This window comes from Danio rerio, chromosome 25 (assembly GCF_052040795.2).
Source record: "Danio rerio strain M-AB ecotype USA chromosome 25, GRCz13ab, whole genome shotgun sequence".
In the NCBI taxonomy this organism is placed as follows: Eukaryota; Metazoa; Chordata; class Actinopteri; order Cypriniformes; family Danionidae; genus Danio; species Danio rerio.
This window is the reverse complement of record NC_141045.1, coordinates 8,434,342-8,453,384: the sequence shown is the minus strand read 5'-3', so window position 1 is coordinate 8,453,384 and position 19,043 is coordinate 8,434,342. Positions and strand designations below refer to the sequence as shown.

General features: G+C 34.5%; 1 protein-coding gene across 2 annotated transcripts; it reads right to left on the bottom strand.

Annotated features, from left to right (window-relative positions):
• Window positions 1-245: 245 nt before the first annotated feature.
• On the bottom strand, window positions 246-18,811 carry prc1a (protein regulator of cytokinesis 1a). Of its 2 annotated transcripts, NM_001004494.1 has the most exon segments (15): window positions 246-684; window positions 2,277-2,305; window positions 2,414-2,572; window positions 2,659-2,757; window positions 4,644-4,754; window positions 4,841-4,987; window positions 5,067-5,162; window positions 7,608-7,744; window positions 9,833-9,980; window positions 10,288-10,437; window positions 12,731-12,901; window positions 15,223-15,456; window positions 17,381-17,503; window positions 17,589-17,721; window positions 18,724-18,811. In NM_001004494.1, coding segments are annotated over 15 exon segments (1,797 nt in total). In that variant the 5' UTR covers window positions 18,735-18,811; the 3' UTR covers window positions 246-635.
• Between the last annotated feature and the right edge of the window lie 232 nt (window positions 18,812-19,043).

Sequence of the window (19,043 nt, the reverse complement as noted above, 5' to 3'; positions counted from 1 at the left end):
TAACAAGAACTATATCATCAACAACATCTCTGACGCCCCCAAGTGGCCATAAATGAAAACACAGTACACTAATTTCCATCAAGCTGCAGTAAACACTGCGCACTACAAATGTTTATGATAGTGATGGATTAAGAGTGCTTGAGAAATGTTCTCACACTTTATCAAAATAACACACTCCTATTTTAAGTGTTCACGTATAGAAGATGAATATTACTTAATGAATCAGACTTTCGGAGTACACCGTGTCCCCATGAAAACACATTTATTTACAGAATGCCATCCACCAGGGTGAGTAATGCCAAGTAAACAGTGTTGCTGTGCAAATACAGAGAAGAAGATCTAAAACATCCTCGTGATTTTAGAGTATTAAAGATAAAAAAAAAAGAATCAAGATCAGTGTTGAGAGAGTTTTTAGAAAAACTTACATGTAGTCAAATTCAAAGAGAGAAAATCATCCGCTCGAAAGTCAAAACGAAGGTTTAAATAAAGGGGAAAACTAGACAAGAAAAATATTAAAAAAGCAGAGGTAAAATATGTACAAATCTGCAACAAATTTAAAGTGTTTACATTCAGTGTTTCCATAAAAGCTTTGTCTTCATTGATGCCCGAGCTGCTTCAGTGTGTGATGGTGGAGTTCAGAAGTCCAGTCTTGACTGTGGATTTAGAAGCGTTCGAGAGCTCCCGCTGCAGAAACAAACACAACAGATATCAAGTCATACTGTTTAACATGTTTCAGCATGTCTTAAAGGAACAGTTCCCCTAAAGAGAAAATGTACTGTTAATATAACCCCCCTCATGACAACTTAAAGGCTGCATCCAGAAATCATATACTTCCCATTATGCTACATTATGCTATTACAATCTGATTCCCATTCTGAAAACCCATAGAAGAAACCTGTTTCCACACATTTAAATTACTATCTTATTAAAAATAAAATAGGAAATGTAATTCAACATGTAAATCTAGTTAATCAAGATAAGACAGAAAATACTTCATATCAATAAACCCAAATGAACAGATATACTCTGATCACTCTCAGGTTTACACCAACCCTTTAGTTTTTGCAAACCTGTTCAAGTTTATTTTCTCTTATAAACGGAAGATAATTTAACAAATGTTGAAAGCCATTGATGATTTCTTTGGTATTTCTTCCTACTATGGATGTCAATGGCTACCGGTTTCAAACATTCTTCAAAATGACTTTAAAAAAAATGTATCGTTCAATTGAGTAGAGTAAATTTTTTGTGTGAACTTTACATTTAATTTAAACTATACATTTAATTTAGCATTTCATTACCCTGTACTCTACATGTGTAATGACAATAAAGTTGAATTTAATCTAATTACGGTTAAACCAAATTAGAATTTACTTTTTACCATGTCTTCATAAAAAAAAATAATAACAACAACAAAGCAAAAAATAAAAAAACAACAATTAAATGTAAATAAATATATAAAAATAATAAATTATATGAAAAAACAAACAAATAAATAAACAAACAATTACATAAAATATATAAAAAATTAAAACGTAAAACTTTTATAACTAAATTACAAATAATAAATTAAAAATATTTAAATATAACTAAAAATTTAATTAAATTTAAATAATTATTAAATAAAAAAAATTATAAATTACTCATATTTATTTTATTTTTTGTTTTAATTTATTATATAAAAATAAATAAAATTAATAAATTTAAAATAAATAAATATTTTATTAAAAAAAAACAAAATAAATTAAAATATTTAAATAAAAAAATAAAAACTTTATATTTTTATTATAGAAAAAATAAATAAAATAAATGAAATAAAAATACATATATATATATTTTTTTTTCTTTTTTTTTCTTTATCTTTTTTTAATATTTCAAAAATGATGTTTAACAGCAAAGAAATTTTTCACAGCATGTCTCACAATGTTTTTCTTTCTGGAGAAAGTCATATTTGTTTTATTTTGGCTAGAATAAAAGCAGTTATTAACTTTAAACACTATTTTAAGGACAAAATTATTAGCCCCTTTAAGTTATTAAACCCTAACCCCAGCCCTGAAATTAGTTATTAAAACTATTATGTTTAGAAATGTGTTGGAAAATAACCAGGGGGCTAATAATTCAGGGAGTTAATAATTCTGATTCAGCTGTATATGAAAAGCAGATAGGATTTTAGTTATAGTGTTTTTTTTAAAAGCACACACAGCCGATCCTCTATTAGTCGGGTTAGACGGGAAGAGCGTGTGTTAGTGTCAGACAGCTGATGTTTTAGCTATACAGACCTGGACGCTGCAGTGGATTCTGAATCCTTCTACAACAGAAGGCAGAATAAGCAGACGGAGGTCACTGGATAGCATCTGCTGCCTGTGAGTCTAGACTAATAATGCACTGTCTAGCAAGTTCTGGATAATGAACTTACTGCAAACTCCGAGTAGGAGGAGGCCATGGATGTGATGGAGTAGTTGCTGTGAGGGCTGGCGGTCATTGTGCGTAAAGCGCCGCTCAAGTGAGAAATATTCTCCTTATTCCTTTCCAGACCGCGAGGAGTTCTGCCGCGAGCAGGGGTTCGAGCGTTCAACTAGCAAAGCAGTTTACAATTTAATCCATTATATTTATTGTGTTATAGTAATGTGAAATATCCAGTTGTGAAAAAGCTGCACTCACCTTGCTGGAGGAAAGAGGCGGTCTCATAGAAGGGGAGGAGCATATGGAGCGGAGTGTAGTGTTGGGGGTGGAGCTACACATGCTGGATGCAGAGGTCAGCTAAAAAATAAAGAAGGTAATAGATATAACGGTCTAACACTGCATAGCGTACATTTTTTTAGCAAATTGTATGTGATCTTATTAAAACACTTTGCAGAGCATACATAAACTTACTTTTGTGCATATAGTATATATAGTTGCTAGCATTTTCATTTAAGTATTATATTTGTGATACACATTTGTTATCTGTATTATATCTGGACAAACACATAATAATAATAATAATAATAATACAACATTCTGATGCTTTAATATTTAGGTAAATAGTTATATCAAAACTTTTTATTTTATACTATATTTAACCTCTTAAGGCCCAAGGTGTTTTTTTACATGCATTTTTGCATTTCTTTTACTATTACTATTATTATTTTGCTATTTGGGCTTATTAGAACTTAATTAGAATAAAATTCTAAGTATTATCTTTTGATATGATGTAATTTTAAAGACAAATTATGTCCGTATATGTGGACTTGTGGTCCGAAATTATATAAAACACTTTTTCCTGGCTGTTTTGTAATGCATATTTAACATATACATTTTTTTGAACATGTTTTGACTATCAGAGAGTTAAAAAAAAAAAAAATCCCATTTTGGACAGTTAAAAATAGTGTTGGGACATTTGCAAAACAAAAACAGTTGCAGGATGACTGCGTGTCTGTAAGAAAATATAATACAAAGTATTTTAAATAGCTACTTAGGAGCTAAAATGTGCTGTCCTTGTATGTGGCCACTAGGAGGTTAATTTTGTGATATATACTCACCGGCCATTTTATTAGGTACACCTGTACAACTGCTTGTTTACGCAAATTTCTATTCAGACAATCACATGGCAGCAACTCAATGCTTTTAGGCATGTAGACATGATCAAGATGATCTGCTGCAGTTCAAACCGAGCATCAGAATGGAAAAAAAAGGTGATTTAAGTGACTTTGAATGTGGCATGGTTGTTGGTGCCAGACGGGCTGTTCTGAGTATTTCGGAAACTGCTGATCTACTGGGATTTTCACGCACAACCATCTCTAGGGTTTACAGAGAACGGTCCGCTAATGCCTTATTGATGCCAGAGGTCAGAGGAGAATGGCCAGACTGGTTCCAGTTGATAGAAAGGCAACAGTAACTCCTGTTTCGGATGGTCAGGTCAGAATTTGGAGTCAGAACATGAAGGCATGGATCCATCCTGCCTTGTATCAATGGTTCAGGCTGGTGGTGTAATGGTGTGGGGGATATTCTCTTGGCACACTTTGGGCCCATTAGTACAAATTGAGCATCGTGTCAACACCATAGCCTACCTGAGTATTGTTGCTGAGCATGTCCATCTCTTTATGACCACATGTACCCATCTTCTGATGGCTTCTTACAGCAGGATAACACACCATGTTATAAAGTGCGAATCATCTCAGACTGGTTTCTTGAACATGACAATGAGTTCACTGTACTCAAATGGCCTCCACAGTCACCATATCTCAATCCAATAGGGCTCCTTTGGGATGTGGTGGAACGGGAGATTCACATTATGGATGTGCAGCCAACAAATCTGCAGCAACTGTGTGATGATATCATGTCAATATGGACCAAAATCTCTGAGAAATATTTCCAGCACATTGCTGAATCTATGCCATGAAGGATTAAGGCAGATCTCAAGGCAGAAGTGGGTCCAACCGGGTACTAGTAAAGTGAATCTAATTAATTGGCCGGTGAGTGTATAATTCTAAAATATATAAATATACAGATAAAAGGTCAACTAATTATAAAAATGTACAATTAAAATGATAAATGGCAACCAACATACTGTACAATAATATCCGGTATTACCTTCTCTGCTATTGAAAATCAAAACAATGATGAATTTATATTTGCTTATCATTATTATTATGCAGCACGGGTACCTTGCGTGTTTTTCCAGGTGTCGGGGTTCCCGCAATTCTCCTCTTAGTTGGGGTTCTGATGACGGTACCGTACAACAGATCCTCCTCCGTCTGCTTTATTTTCTTCATTTGCTGCACAACACAAAAAAAACCATGCCTCTATGAAAAACGTCAGTCGTTTAATACCTGAAGTGGTCAGCTCAATTATCCATTCATACCCGCTCCTGCTTCTCCATCTCTTTCTGCATGCGGTGATGACTCCACTGCTCTTCCACATACTGCAGGAACTGCTGGCCGTTCACACGGAACTCTTTACACTGCGCCGCTTCCCATTGGTCGATCTGAGCCTTCAGACTCTTCTCCAGCTGACCAATCAGGAAAAAACAATTAGCATACAGGCTTGCCCAGTCAATCAAACGATCAAATTAAAAGAGCAGCTCAAACCTTGGGCAAACTCTTCTGCAGGTCCACCCTCTGCTTCTCCTCCTTCAGCAGGTTTCCTCCTCGATTGTTGAAGCGAGAGGGATCGGTGGCTTTTTTCTAGAGAAGGAGCCGTTAAAATTGGATTCAGTTTGAAAGTCTTTTTGAAATGCCTATATTTCAGATATGATCTTTTTATGTAGTGTAATAATATCTGTTTTAAGGAGCCATCAGTAAAGGGTTTCCACCAAATCAAATATCAAATTCTCAAACTTTCACTCACTAAAATTTCGCAACATCTAATGAACTGAAAAACAGTTTGCTTCACATAGTAAAATGGCTTTGGCAGAAATATCATTTTGCATGACATTAATGGACACTACTAGACTAACTTACCTCAGAAAGTGCTCACTCACTAATATCTGATAGCTCTACAGTAGTTTTACAAACTTTACATTTAGCTTTTCTGTCATGAACTTTAACACCTAGTCTTGAAAAGTCATTTTGAAGCCAAAGCTCTTACAATTTTCATTATCCTTAGTAACCAACTAGCCTTAGTTAACAGGTGCTTTGAAATGTGCATTTTTTATGAATGGGCATGTCAGATACTACAGAGCATTTGATTGGTCACGATTTGATGAGAAACTGAAGTATGAGGTTGATCCATTTAGGCGGAGAGGACAAACTGCAAGGGTCAGTGCATCTTTTGGTCACTGGATTTTCATTTTAGAAACAGATATTGACAAAACGAAAAATGAGCCGTTTTTTGATTTTCGTTTTAGAATTTTAAACGAAAAAAAAAAAAAAAACGGCGCTTTTTTATGGTGAAAAAGAGAAAGCAAAATTCAAAAGTGATATGATTTTTCTTATTTCGAATAACAAAAAACAAAATTACCAGAACACAAAAACAAATAAAGACTTGTTTTTTTTTATATTTCAAAAATAATAGGTCTACTCATTAACGTTGACGCAATGCTGCCACACGCAGACAAGCCTACTATAGGCTATTGTTTTTTCCCCACTTACTAATGTTAGAAAGCGGGATTTTGTTAAGACATATTTCCCTCATTAAGACAATATATTTCTCATATAAGGGCCAGTTATAGGCTATATATTTATTTTTTGTTTGCATGTTTTAAATGAAACAACCTTTATTTTGACCTTACATGCAAGCATTAGGTTGCTTTACTGAACACTTTTCTGAAAAGCAAGTTTTAATATTGTTAACACTATAATACTTCCACTTACTGAAGTTTAACCATGAATCATTTCAAGCGAGGACATTAATACAATTATAGTATTTTAAAATAAAAATTAACAATTAATTTTATCTGAAAGAAGGCATGCTGCACAAACACCCTGATAGGCATCCCGTGTCTTTTAAAAACGGACCAGTACTAAGCTTGCAGATGAGTTGTGTTGTGCGTGCGTCATCACCCCGCTACAATGGGTCTATCCACAGATTTTTAACACAAATTGAAATGTAAAAAAAAAAAAATAGCCAACTGCTATTATATATATATATATATATATATATATATATATATATATATATATATATATATATATATATATATATATATATATATATATATATATATAAAACGCTTTGAATTTCAATTTTCTAAATTTTTTCAAAAAAAAAAAAAAAAATTACTTGATTTTTTGTTTTTCAATATCCGTTTTTAAAATGAAAATCCAATGACCGAAAGATACATTGACCCAAAAGATACACTGACCTGCAAGCTTAAGATGTTTATATCGGTTTTAAATCTTCTCAATGTGAATTTGGTCACTGTTTGGGTCGTACTAGATTATAGATATTCAAAAAACTAAATACTGATACTAACATCTAAAAAAAAAAAAAAAAAAAAAAAAAAAAAAAAAACAACTTTATTTTCACGTCATGGAACCTTTAATAGGTGCAGCCTGGCGACTGCATTTGACTGAAGGGGTTTGCTGATTGATTAGCATAAAAGAAAATGGAGCTGAAAATAACTTAACCATAATAATAGGCATGAAACAGCGCTACATAAAAAATACGTTGAAAAGTGACAATTTAATGAATAAGACGAAAATCTGTGATATTCTACGACTTTAAATGTCTGGAATTGCTCCTCTAAAGCTCCTTGATATTGCAGAAATTCCATTACCCGTAGGCAACCCAGTCAGTAATTCAAGCCTTACTTTCTACAAGCCTATGTAAGTTTGTAACAAATCTGCATAATGCCAGTGAATAATGTCTACTTTGAGCCATTAACAGTGTACTTAAAGAGTTTGGTTTGACAAATGTCAAAACAATGCTTTACTGTGTCGCGAAACCAATCCGGGTCTTTATCTTTTGGAACTGGATTTGAATTAATACCCCTGAGCTGAATTTGACATGATAATGTGCATTTGGTTTCTGACACACCCTCTCACCGTCCCAATACTTTAACTATTTCAAACACTGAGAAAAAGAGTTGATGCTCTTAAAGTGTTTTGACCCTTCATGGATGTAAACAAACTAAATATTATCTGCTAGCAAAAATGTTCAATATTGATCGTTCTGTTGTAATTGATCACCTCCAGCTCCTGGTAGAGAGTCCAGTTGCTGCTCCAGGTGGAAACGGCGTCGTACAGCTCTTTGTATTCAGTGTAATTCTGCTTCAGTCTCTCCAACTCCTGCTCATGTTCACGCAGCAGGTCGTCGTCCAGATCATCTAACAACACAAGACAACATAATCAAACATCCGCCAACGTGTAGCTAATCACTTTAAAACATTAGAATTAGCATAAAATATGCACCATTTAATCTAATAGAATTTTTTCAGGCACAAATCTTTTATGTTTTTTCCAGATGTCTAAATTTTGCAATCATGTTTTTGTTGGTACAGAATTTAATTTATGAGTATAATGCAGCATCAACATGAACATTTTAGCAATTCTCTCCATGCTGGTATACCAGTAGTAAAAAAAAAAATATATATTATATATATATATATATATATATATATATATATATATATATATATATATATATATATATATATATATATATATATATATATATATATGTATATATAGAAAGATTTTTACAATGTTTTTAAAACTGTAAAAAAAATAATGATAAATAAATGTTGCATTTATTTGATCAAAAATGCAGTAAATTAGGGCTGGGCAATACAGGAAAAAAATTATCACAATAATATCATGTTTAATATCAAACCCTATCAATAATTATTGCATTTTTCTTTTTTACAATCCATTTCAAAACATTGTTTTTTTTAATTAACCATTTTCTAATAATTTAATTTAATCCACATTACTAAGGTTAGTAGTTTTCATAGTCAAAAACAATAAATAAACAAAAATATTTTGTCTCTTATGTCTCATAATAAAACACACATAAGTGCTAACTGTAAGTTAGAATGTTATAAAGTGTGTGCAATGGTGAGGCATAAACACTGAACAGTCAAAGCAAACTTTAAGGTTGATTAACATCTCTAAGGTGTCTAACAATCACACAGTAACACAAACTTTATTAACAAAAATTATGAGAATCAAATCTGAGCTTTCAAGTAAAGGAACCAACCATCATTATTCAAATACATTGTAAAGTTGAATGACTACATTACCCCTTATGCTACAAAAAACAACTCTTTCAGATGGGGTGTTAGTGGCGGGGATGCACGAGAAAAGAAACCAAAAAGCCAGTCTGGCGACATCCATTTTTATGTACAATCTCTTCACTGCTGCTTGCCACAGCACTTATTTTCATGCATGTTGTTATTCTGACTTGAGGTGGCAAAACCCAACCGGTGTTTGTTCACATGATGCGTCTAAAAGCATGTGAAAAGCGCAAGCACATGGATTCGGTTTCCTTCACCATTTTCAATGCGCTTTGTGCTCCTCTGACATTTCTCATAACTACCATCAACCATTTTCTCAGAGGATGACAAATGAACAAACCATTGCTGCCGTTCCGATACTAGTTTGTGTTTATGAAGAGAATGAAAAAGTACTGCAGTGTTTATGTGCTCTGTGTTTGTCAGAGTCTGCCATTATTACTGAAATGCGTATAATGCCGCTTGCATTGTGCCAAGCAGTGCTCCACAATTGGAAATAAGCTTATTGGCATTCCTTCCAAGGCGCACGCTCAGCAGCCACATTTTAATAAAGCTATATAGTTTCATACCAAAACTTGATGCAAAACTTTTTTTTTTGCATTATTGACAATGGTCTTTAGTCATAGGATATCGATAACATTTTATCGGCTCAGCCCTACAATGATGATGATAATAATAATTAATTTTTTTTGTAAATGGCGCATTTCTGGACACCTAAAGTCACCATACAACAAGCATCAACGGCCATACCAATAAATGTAGTTAATTGTTTTATTTGTTATTTAATAGTTCAAATATCAAGAACATTTAAATCATACATTTTAAATGTATTCATTGAAATCAACCAATTATTGCAAAAATGAAGCAAGTGGCTTTATAAACGACTCTTATGATAAAACTTCCAATTACAACAGATTCCTTCAGAAACACTAATTAATTATGATATCATAATAGGATGATGTTGGAATGATCTGGCAACACTAAAGGCTTGACTAATGAGGCTTATAAAGAAATAAGTTACAGTTTCCAAATCGAACGGTTGATAATTGTAATCATTTGCACAACGTCACCATTTGGATTACATTTGTATCAATTAAACGGCGTAAGACATTTCTAGTTTGGCAGCATCTGCAGAGCTGGTACATTCTGTCCTTTTAAGTACAACACTAGGTGTTCTCATACCGCTGTGGAAGGGAAGAAAGGCTCGTCGTTGCTCCTGGCTGAAGTAACACTTCTCCCAAAATTTGACGATCTCTGATCTGATTGTGCGAATGACACGCTCAATGTTTTCCTTCTTCAGCCCCTCCATTCGCTGAAGCTCTGCCTGCAGCTAAGAGAGAGAGAGAGAGAGAGAGAGAGGGAGAGAGAGAGAGAGAGAGAGAGAGAGAGAGAGAGAGAGAGAGAGAGAGAGAGAGAGAAATGATGAATTTTTTATTTTATACCATGTAAGCAACAAAAGATATTTTCACGGCAAGTACATTTCATTACTGCATAAACTATTAAAAACAACCAACAAATAAATACAGAAATTAAACAGAGCGAGCGAGCGAGAGAGAGAGAGAGAGAACATGTTTGATCATTCCAGCAGAAACTCTAGAAGAACATGACCTACTTTAGTGACAGGAGAGTGTACTTACTGCATTCAATCTGCTCTTTGTGCTGCTGTGGGTGTGCAGCATGAGGCCGTCTCTTTCTTCAAGTGGAATCTCCAACATCTCCCATAATTCCTCAATGCGAGCTTGGATAGACACGGTCAGCGCTTCACTTTCAGCCTTCCTCGTCTCCAGCTGAAATTCAACACAAACCAAAACCTTCATTTTTCGCTTGCCCTGATCTCACCTCTGCCACGTCAGTTTTATCTGCCTGTTTACTGGAAGTTAAAGCCTGGATGAATCAAAATTTCCTCCAATTAAACAGTTCTAAAACAGAGGTTCTACTAACTGGCACTCCTACCAATGTTAACCAGTGAAATGATTTTAAACTCTTTGTTGGTGATCTTCAAGTGTCTCCCTCTACCCAGGTGCGCAACCTTGGGGTGCTTTTTGATGCACAGCTTAGTTTTAACTCACACTTCAAACACTTAACTATAATAGCCTTCTTCCTCCAACGTAACATTGCGCAGATTAGACCTTTTTTATTGCGGCCTGATGCGGAAAAGCTTATCCATGCCTTTATCACATCACGTCTTGACTTCTGTAACTTACTCCTCGGGGGCCTACCAGCAAGCTCTCCGAGACGTTTACAGTACATTCAAAATTCTGCTGCACGGGTTTTAACACATACTTGCTCGCGCCCCCATATCATCCCTGTACTTCAGCAGCTTCACTGGCTTATGTTAAGTCACGTATTGATTTTAAGACTCTGATTTTATCATACAAGGTAGTGTATGGGCTAGCACCTGACTACATCTGTGACCTGGTAACTCTGGCCACTCCCACCCGCAGTCATCTACCTTCATCAGCAATTTCGTTGCATCAGCCATGCTGTAAACTGAAGACTATGGGTGGTCATGCTTTTTCATACAGAGCGCCTGAGTTATGGAATGGCCCACCCATCAGCATCAGGAATGCTGTTTCTCGGGAATGTTTTAAGAAACTTCAAGACTTACCTTTTTACCGTTGTTTTTAACTTAAATTGATTTTTTATTTTTTTTTATCATCCTTGTATTGAATCATTCATATTTTATTGTGGTATTTTTTTTTTTTTTTTACTTTTTTTATTGTTCTGCTTTGTTTGCCTTGTATACCTGTTAGCACTTTGTGGTCTGAGAAAAGCGCATTATCAATAAAATGTATTATTATTATGAAATGATTATTCAAGATTAGTTATTTTGAACACAATCATCTACTGAACGAACAGAAATGCTATTAAAACTATTAGTAGGAATAATGAACAGCTATTGCTAGATTATTATGGTAGCAACACGGTTTTTCCAGCTAGAAACTTGCGCTGCACTGCATTCTGGGATACCGGTCCCTCACATATATGAACTCGAGTTGTGAAATGCCATCAGCTGTTGCTGTAGTACTGGTACAAGAAAGCAAGTCATGCTAATTTATGCCTAAAATGCTAACACACTATTAGCATTTAATAAACGTTTATTTGAATAATAAACATGCTATATCATAATATAAACATGTTAATTCATGCTCTCCTCTCAGCATACTAATTTGTACTAGAAGCATGCTAATTTATGCTTAAAATGCTAACATTTTAATTCATGTTAATATGAACAAAAGCATGCTTGCATTGTGCTAACTAGTTTATGAGTTAACAGGTTTACAGTCATTTTAGCATATTAACAAATTAAAATGTTTGCATTTAAGCATAAATTAGCATGCTACCAATACGAATAAACCCGTTCATGCTATAAACATGCTAATTCATACTCTAAACATGCCAAGATAATGTTAAATTGTGCTAAAAACATGACAATTCACACTATAAACATGCTAACATAACTCAAACTAGAAACCCACCAATTAATGCTAATTATTAACTTTCAATATTTTAGTGTCTGTTTCTAATCGTTTTAACGCCTTCTTCCTGAGTAAATACTACATTTCATAATTGTTTAATGCAATATTATGACAGACTGATTCATGTTAACATGCTCATATGAACTAGCAGCATGCTAGCAATGTGCCAACCTGTTCATAGCATGAATTAACAGGTTTACAGAATGCGTTAGCACATTGCTAGCATGCTGCTTGTTCATATTAACATGAATTAAAAAGTTAGCATTTTTAAGCATATAGTAGCATGTTTCTAGTACGAATTAGCATGTTTATACCATGAATAAACAGATTTACAGTACATGCTAATGCTAAGAATGTTAAATTGTGCTAAAAACATGACATTTTATGCTATGAAACCAACTGGCGTTAATATAATTCATGCTTAATAACTTTTAATATTTTAGTGTTTGCTCTGTTAATCATTATAACGCCTTCATCCTGAATAAAAATTCTTGTTTTCTAATTTTTTTGTAATGTAATACTTTGACAGAATCAATGGTTAAACAATGGCACTATTTCTCATATTAGCCATGAGCATTTAATTGAATAAATGTGCGAGTACCTGCCGCAGTAGCACTTTAAGAGAGCTGATGTTTTCCACCGACAGACAGAAGGCATCTTCGTCCTCACACACTGCATCTTTCTCAAAGGTGGTGTCAGGACTCTGCTCCAAATCCTCCATCAACACGGTGATCTGACGCTTCATTTCCACAAACTCAGCATGACGGCGCTCCTGCAAACACATACACACCATCACAATTCCAGCACCCAATGGATGTGTTTTTATAATCCGAGAGGCAATCTCTACTGCAGGCTGATGCCTTTAAATGTGAATTTATATATGAAAATATGAAGTGTCATGGCCATTTTCAAAACTGATAATGAACAATTTTCTGAGCATGAAATCAGACTAGAGCCACTTCTGGAGGAGTTATTAATGGATGAATAGACCATCCCATTGAACAACACAGGAATTATTATTATTAAATAAACTATATTTAATACAAAATATTACAATAAGTCATTAAATCATAACAATTAAAAAAAAATACAGTTTTATCTACCACTAGCTATGTTTTCATCCACCTATTAATATGCATATTTTGGATATGCGCATAAAAAAACGGATGGAAATGGCAAAATGAACATTAATTTTGAAAATGCACATATCAGAGTATGATAAACTTTTTATTCTATATGAAAAGATGCCCATAAACTAAGATGGAAACACTTTAATCAAACAAATTGTAGCGTGCGCGCTAAATTGAAAAAAATTAAATAAATAAATTGAATAAAATAAAGTCATGTGATATTGTTGTAAGAGATCACGTGATGATAAAATGTGTGTGGACAAACCAGCAGGCTGAGCACATCGTAAAACATCTGAAATGCTGTTTTGTTTTGGGGCGATGCAGTAGCGCAGTAGGTAGTGCTGTCACCTCTCAGTAAGAAGATCGCTGGTTCGAGCCTCAGCTGGGTCAGTTGGCGTTTCGTAGTGGAGTTTGCATGTTCTCCCTGCGTTTGCGTGGGTTTCCTCTGGGTCCTCTGTTTTCCCCCCAGAGTCATGCGGTACAGTGAATTGGGTAGGCTAAATCGTCAATAGTGTATGTATGTGCGTAAATGAGTGTGGATGGGTGTGGAGTGTCTCAGGGATGTGTTGCGGCTGGAAGGGTATCTGCGTAAAAACATGCTGGATAAATTGGGGGTTCATTCCGCTGTGGCGACCCCAGATTAATAAAGGGATAAAGCCGAAAAGAAAATGAATGAATTAATGTTGTTTTGGTCATTCTAAAATCTCTCAACCGTTTCAGTGTTAGTGTTATTATATTATATTGTATTATTAATCATCTCTAGAATGGTCAAGAGCATCTGAGCTTCGCGTCTCACGCCTTCAAATGCCAGCATGCATTCATTGCATGTTCACATTTGTCTTTTAAGGCACAAGTCATTTATGAAATATGGAAAAGATTCACGCAGCTTCTACCGCAGCAAATTAAGCTGTTACTTCAGATATTTGGCACCAGACAATCAGGAAGTGACGATTGGAAATGCTGCTTTATTCGCATGTCTTTTATGCGATATTCCAATTTTGCTCATAAATTTAATTTGCATCTTTGGATGGAAACAAAGCTACTGTCACTAATTAAAATATAGATATAAACGTGCACCAAGCAATAATTAAAAACCGTTTTCACCATAGTGTTAGACAGAGTCCCAAAACACGCTTTCATCCAATCAGCATTAAGGGTGTGTCTAATAACCACTGCAGAGATTTCAAAAAAGGGGTGTGGACTTGTTGGGCTATGAGCATGTTTGTTTTGGTGCTTTCAAATATCAACATTCATTCTTTAAAAATTCAGAGGTCGCCACAGCCAATGAACAGCCAACTATTCCGGCATATGTTTTAGGGAGCGGTCTAGTACTAGGAAACACCCATACACCCATTCACAATCATACACTACGGCCAATTTAGTTCATCTTATCCACTTATAGTGCATGACTTTGAACTATGGGGGTATTCGGAGCACTTGAAGAAAACCCACATCAACACAGGGAGAACAAGCAAACTCCACTCAGAAATGCCAACTGGTCCAGCTGGTACTCAAACCAGCAACCTTTTTGCTGTGACGCAACAGTGCTAACGATTGGGCCACGCTGCCAACCAAATATCAACACTGATAGGCAAAACTTACTTGACTTGAAAAAAATCTGCATGGACTTCTGATGTAATGATTGCTTGCTAAAGTAAAGCACAAGACTTATTTCAGTATGTTGATCTACTTCCCCACCCCATACTCAACATTTCGGTTGGCTTTCTTTTTGCGCATTATACCCTCAACTAATGGTAAGAGGTTACGAATATTGTGGGTAAAGTGACAGAAGCAGCACTACTCCAAATGTGGAAACAAATGTCAGATTTCAATTTAAGATTGCCCAAAAACATTTTTTTGTGGGTTAACTTGCACATTAAATATTCACCTTCTGAAAACAATATACTCGACAGCTTTTTATACCCTGAAAAAGACAGACAGTACGAGACGTTGATCTTTTTACCTTCTCCTGGTTGCGTGTGTTGATGTGCTGCCTGTAGTTCTGCAGCTGCTGCTGTGAAGGCACGCGTTCGGGATGGATGGGGAACAGGTCTTCACACAGGACATCACACAGATCTTGATCCTGCTGAATCAGAGACTTCAGCTCAGTCTGGCGAGAGCTCTTTTCTTTGAGCATCAACTTGACCTGCGTGCGGAGGTCCTTCTCCAACTGCAGCATCGTAAGGCCATCTTCCTCCTGCCAAAGCACAAACAAAAGCCCAGTCAATTAGATGAAAGCTTTGGATAAAAGCGTCTGCTAAATGACTTAAAGTAAATGTATAAAATGAGTGGAAGCTAGAAAACCTTACTGTTAAAGGCACAGTTCATCCAACAACGAAAATTTTGGCATCATTTATTAACTATCATCTTGTTCAATACACTTTTGAGCTTCTCAAAAATAAACTATTTTGAAAATGTATAAATAATGTATAAGAAAAAAAATATATATACATATACGGTCAGAATTATTAAACCCCCTGAGTTGTTAGCAGCCCCCGTTTATTTTTTCCCCTATTTCTGTTTAACAGAGAAAAAAAAATTCTCTCAACACATTTCTAAATATAATAGTTTTAATAACTAATTTCTAATAACTGATTTCTTTCATCTTTGCCATGATGACAGGACATAATATTTGACTAGATATTTTTTAAGACACTTCTATACAGCTCAAAGAGACATTTAAAGGCTTAACTAGGTTAACTAGGCAGGTTAGAGTAATTGGGAAAGTTAGTGTATAATGATGGTTTGTTCTGTAGACTATCGAAATATTATATATTATATATTATAACAAAATATTATCAAACATACTGTGAAAATTTCCTTGCTCTGTTAAATATCATTTGGGAAATAAAAAAAAAATCTATCTATCTATCCGTCTGTCTGTCTGTCTGTCTGTCTGTCTATCTATATATATATATATATATAGCATACACACATTTATTTATATATGAATAAAGCAATAAAATAAATAAAATTAAAATAATAAAAATCTGGAAACCGGCAGCCATTGACCTCCATGTTTTTATTTGTTGAAAGTCAGTGGTTTCTGGTATCCCACTTTTTTCAATGTGTTCAATGAAAAAAAAAATGAAAAAAAGAAAAAGAAAACAAACTCAGTACAGTCAGACAAAACCTCATCATTTGAAGAGTTTATGCCTTCTCAGAGTTTTATAGAGAAAATGTTTGTTGAGGTATAAACTCAAAACTGCAAAAAATGAGTAGCGAGAAGCTTAGAACCTACAAATTGAGAAACAATTGCAATTCAGAAGCGGGAAAAAGCAGAATAGAGAGTGAATCTCATAATAGGAAAAAACTAAAAAAAAAAAAAAAAAAAAATCTTCTTATTCTTAAAAGGAAAAGATTCCAAAATGTTAACTCAAAATCATAGATTGCAAATATTATATGAATACGAGTATAACATCTTTTTTTTTCCTATTTCATGGAGTAAAAATAGGCTTTTACCAATTTTAAATGCAAGGTACATCCACATGAACAATATTAAAGGCTTATACATGTCAACGCTATATTGGTAACATCAACTCCTTTAAGATTTACTTAAAAAATTAAATTAAATAATTTAGATAAAATTAAAACGAAAAAAAAAAACTACATAAACTAAAACCCTACTTAAACCACAGACAGATGCCGAACATATATATGAACATATACATTTTTATTTACTTATTTTTACAGCAAGAGCAATTCATAAAAAATAAACACAAAAGCACAATCAAATAAACACAAAATAGTTTGGATGAGATTTTTAACATTAATTTATGATAAAAATTAACCGAATATCATGCAATAAAAAACTGCAATCAGTAAAATTGGGAAACTTCTAAGAAATTCTACGCCCAACAAGCACCATTTTAGCATGTTTATTCAGCAAACAACAAGCTCCAACAGGCTAACAATTATCTTGAGGAAAAAAACAGACAAAGAGTCTGTTGCCACCTATCTGCCTCTATTGCTGGGGTGTGAACGGAGTTTAGCAGATAATGTTTGCCAGGGCAACAACATTTTAACTGAAAACCGTAAAACTTTTAATGAAATCGATAATAACCGAAAACCACAAATTAGTGATGCAGTTATCCAAAAAATCCTGAATCAGTGACTCTTACCTGAAATTCCTGCAGCTGGAGTTCATCACACAGACTGGACACTTCATTTCTGCATGCTTCAATACTGGTCAGCAAGCGCTTCTTCAGTCCTTCCTCCTCTGCAATCATCATGTCCAGCAGATTCTGAAGTCATTACAGGGAGGAATTAATTAACACTGAAACTCTGAGAGTGTCCGGTTATTGAGAAATGTAGACAAGCTGAACTGACCTTGATGTGCATGTGCACGGCATCGGTACGCTGCAGCCTCTGGTCTTCTGGGATCCCGATCTCCTCCCAGATGTCCTTTAGCTGATTGAGAGCCTTGTTCAGACTCGATACAGACTCTGCAGCGTGGATCTCGCTGAAAACAGTCAAATCCAATCAAAATGGATACGTAATTTGTTTTCTTTTCGGCTTAGTTCCTTTATTAATCAGGGCCCAATATTCCTCAAACCAAGACAATAGTTTTACTTGCCTAGAAAATGCTTCTTGATTTAAGAATTTGTAGATATTTGGACTAGAAACAAGACAATCTCTATGTAAAAAAAGCATTTTTGCGGTGTGTATATGCATAAATGTAATTAATTCCAAGTAAAGTATTTAACGTTCATGTTTAAAACACATTTTCAGAAGAAAAAGTGTCAAAACATGGGTGAAATAATGTTATATTTCTATTCAGTGCAATAGATTGTTTTCATATGTAACAAATCTTAAGACAAATAAAAAAAGCATTAGAGATAATGATTTTTTGGTTTTCATATGACTCGTTATAAATATGACTTGTGTGTGTGTGTAATACATATGTGTAATATATATATATATATATATATATATATATATATATATTAATAACGTTGTACATTTTAGTATATTCTTTTGCTAGACTGAAAGACATTGATGTAACGTTAGGATTCTTCTGTAAATAATGGTAGATTTCATACTATAAAAACAAAAGGAGACTAAGTTAGATTTAAAGGTGTATTACTCTTTTAACCCTTTGATGCACAGCATAGATTTAAAGTTTTTTTTTCTAGATCTATATTATAGTTTGTGCATCAAAGGGTTAAAATAATGAATTGTGTATTTCAACAAATACAATTTGATACCATAGATTAGCATCGCTATTAACTTCCTTAAAACATGGTTTCACGATGATTATAAGCTCACATTCTCTTAATAACTCAAGTACTAATGTTAAGCCAGCGTATATATTTTTAATTATACCCACAATGTAGAAAAATATCGGCCGAACACGATGTTTACTAAAACAGTTGTATCGAAAATGGAAGCTAACAGTAATGCATCATATACCAAACCAGCGTTATATATATATAATACAGCACACATAAAGTTGCCCTCTTACCTCTTCCTCATGCTGTCCGCCTCACGCCGCAGATTGCGGTTTACACAACCTATAAGTGCTGTTTTGACACCTGTACAACTTTATTTACGTCTTATTTCGATCCGACGCTGGGCTTTGAAACCTCTGACTAAAAATTCAAACGCCGCATTGAAACGCTCCTGCGCACTGATTGGCCGAAACTAAGCAAGGCAACAAGATACTACGCGCTGATAGGCTGACAGACGTCATGGGGACTCTTCCAGCGCACTGATTGGATGCAATTGAAGCCAGCTGACTGACCAGTTTAACTGGTTGCAATGATGAATGGAATGAATGGCGTT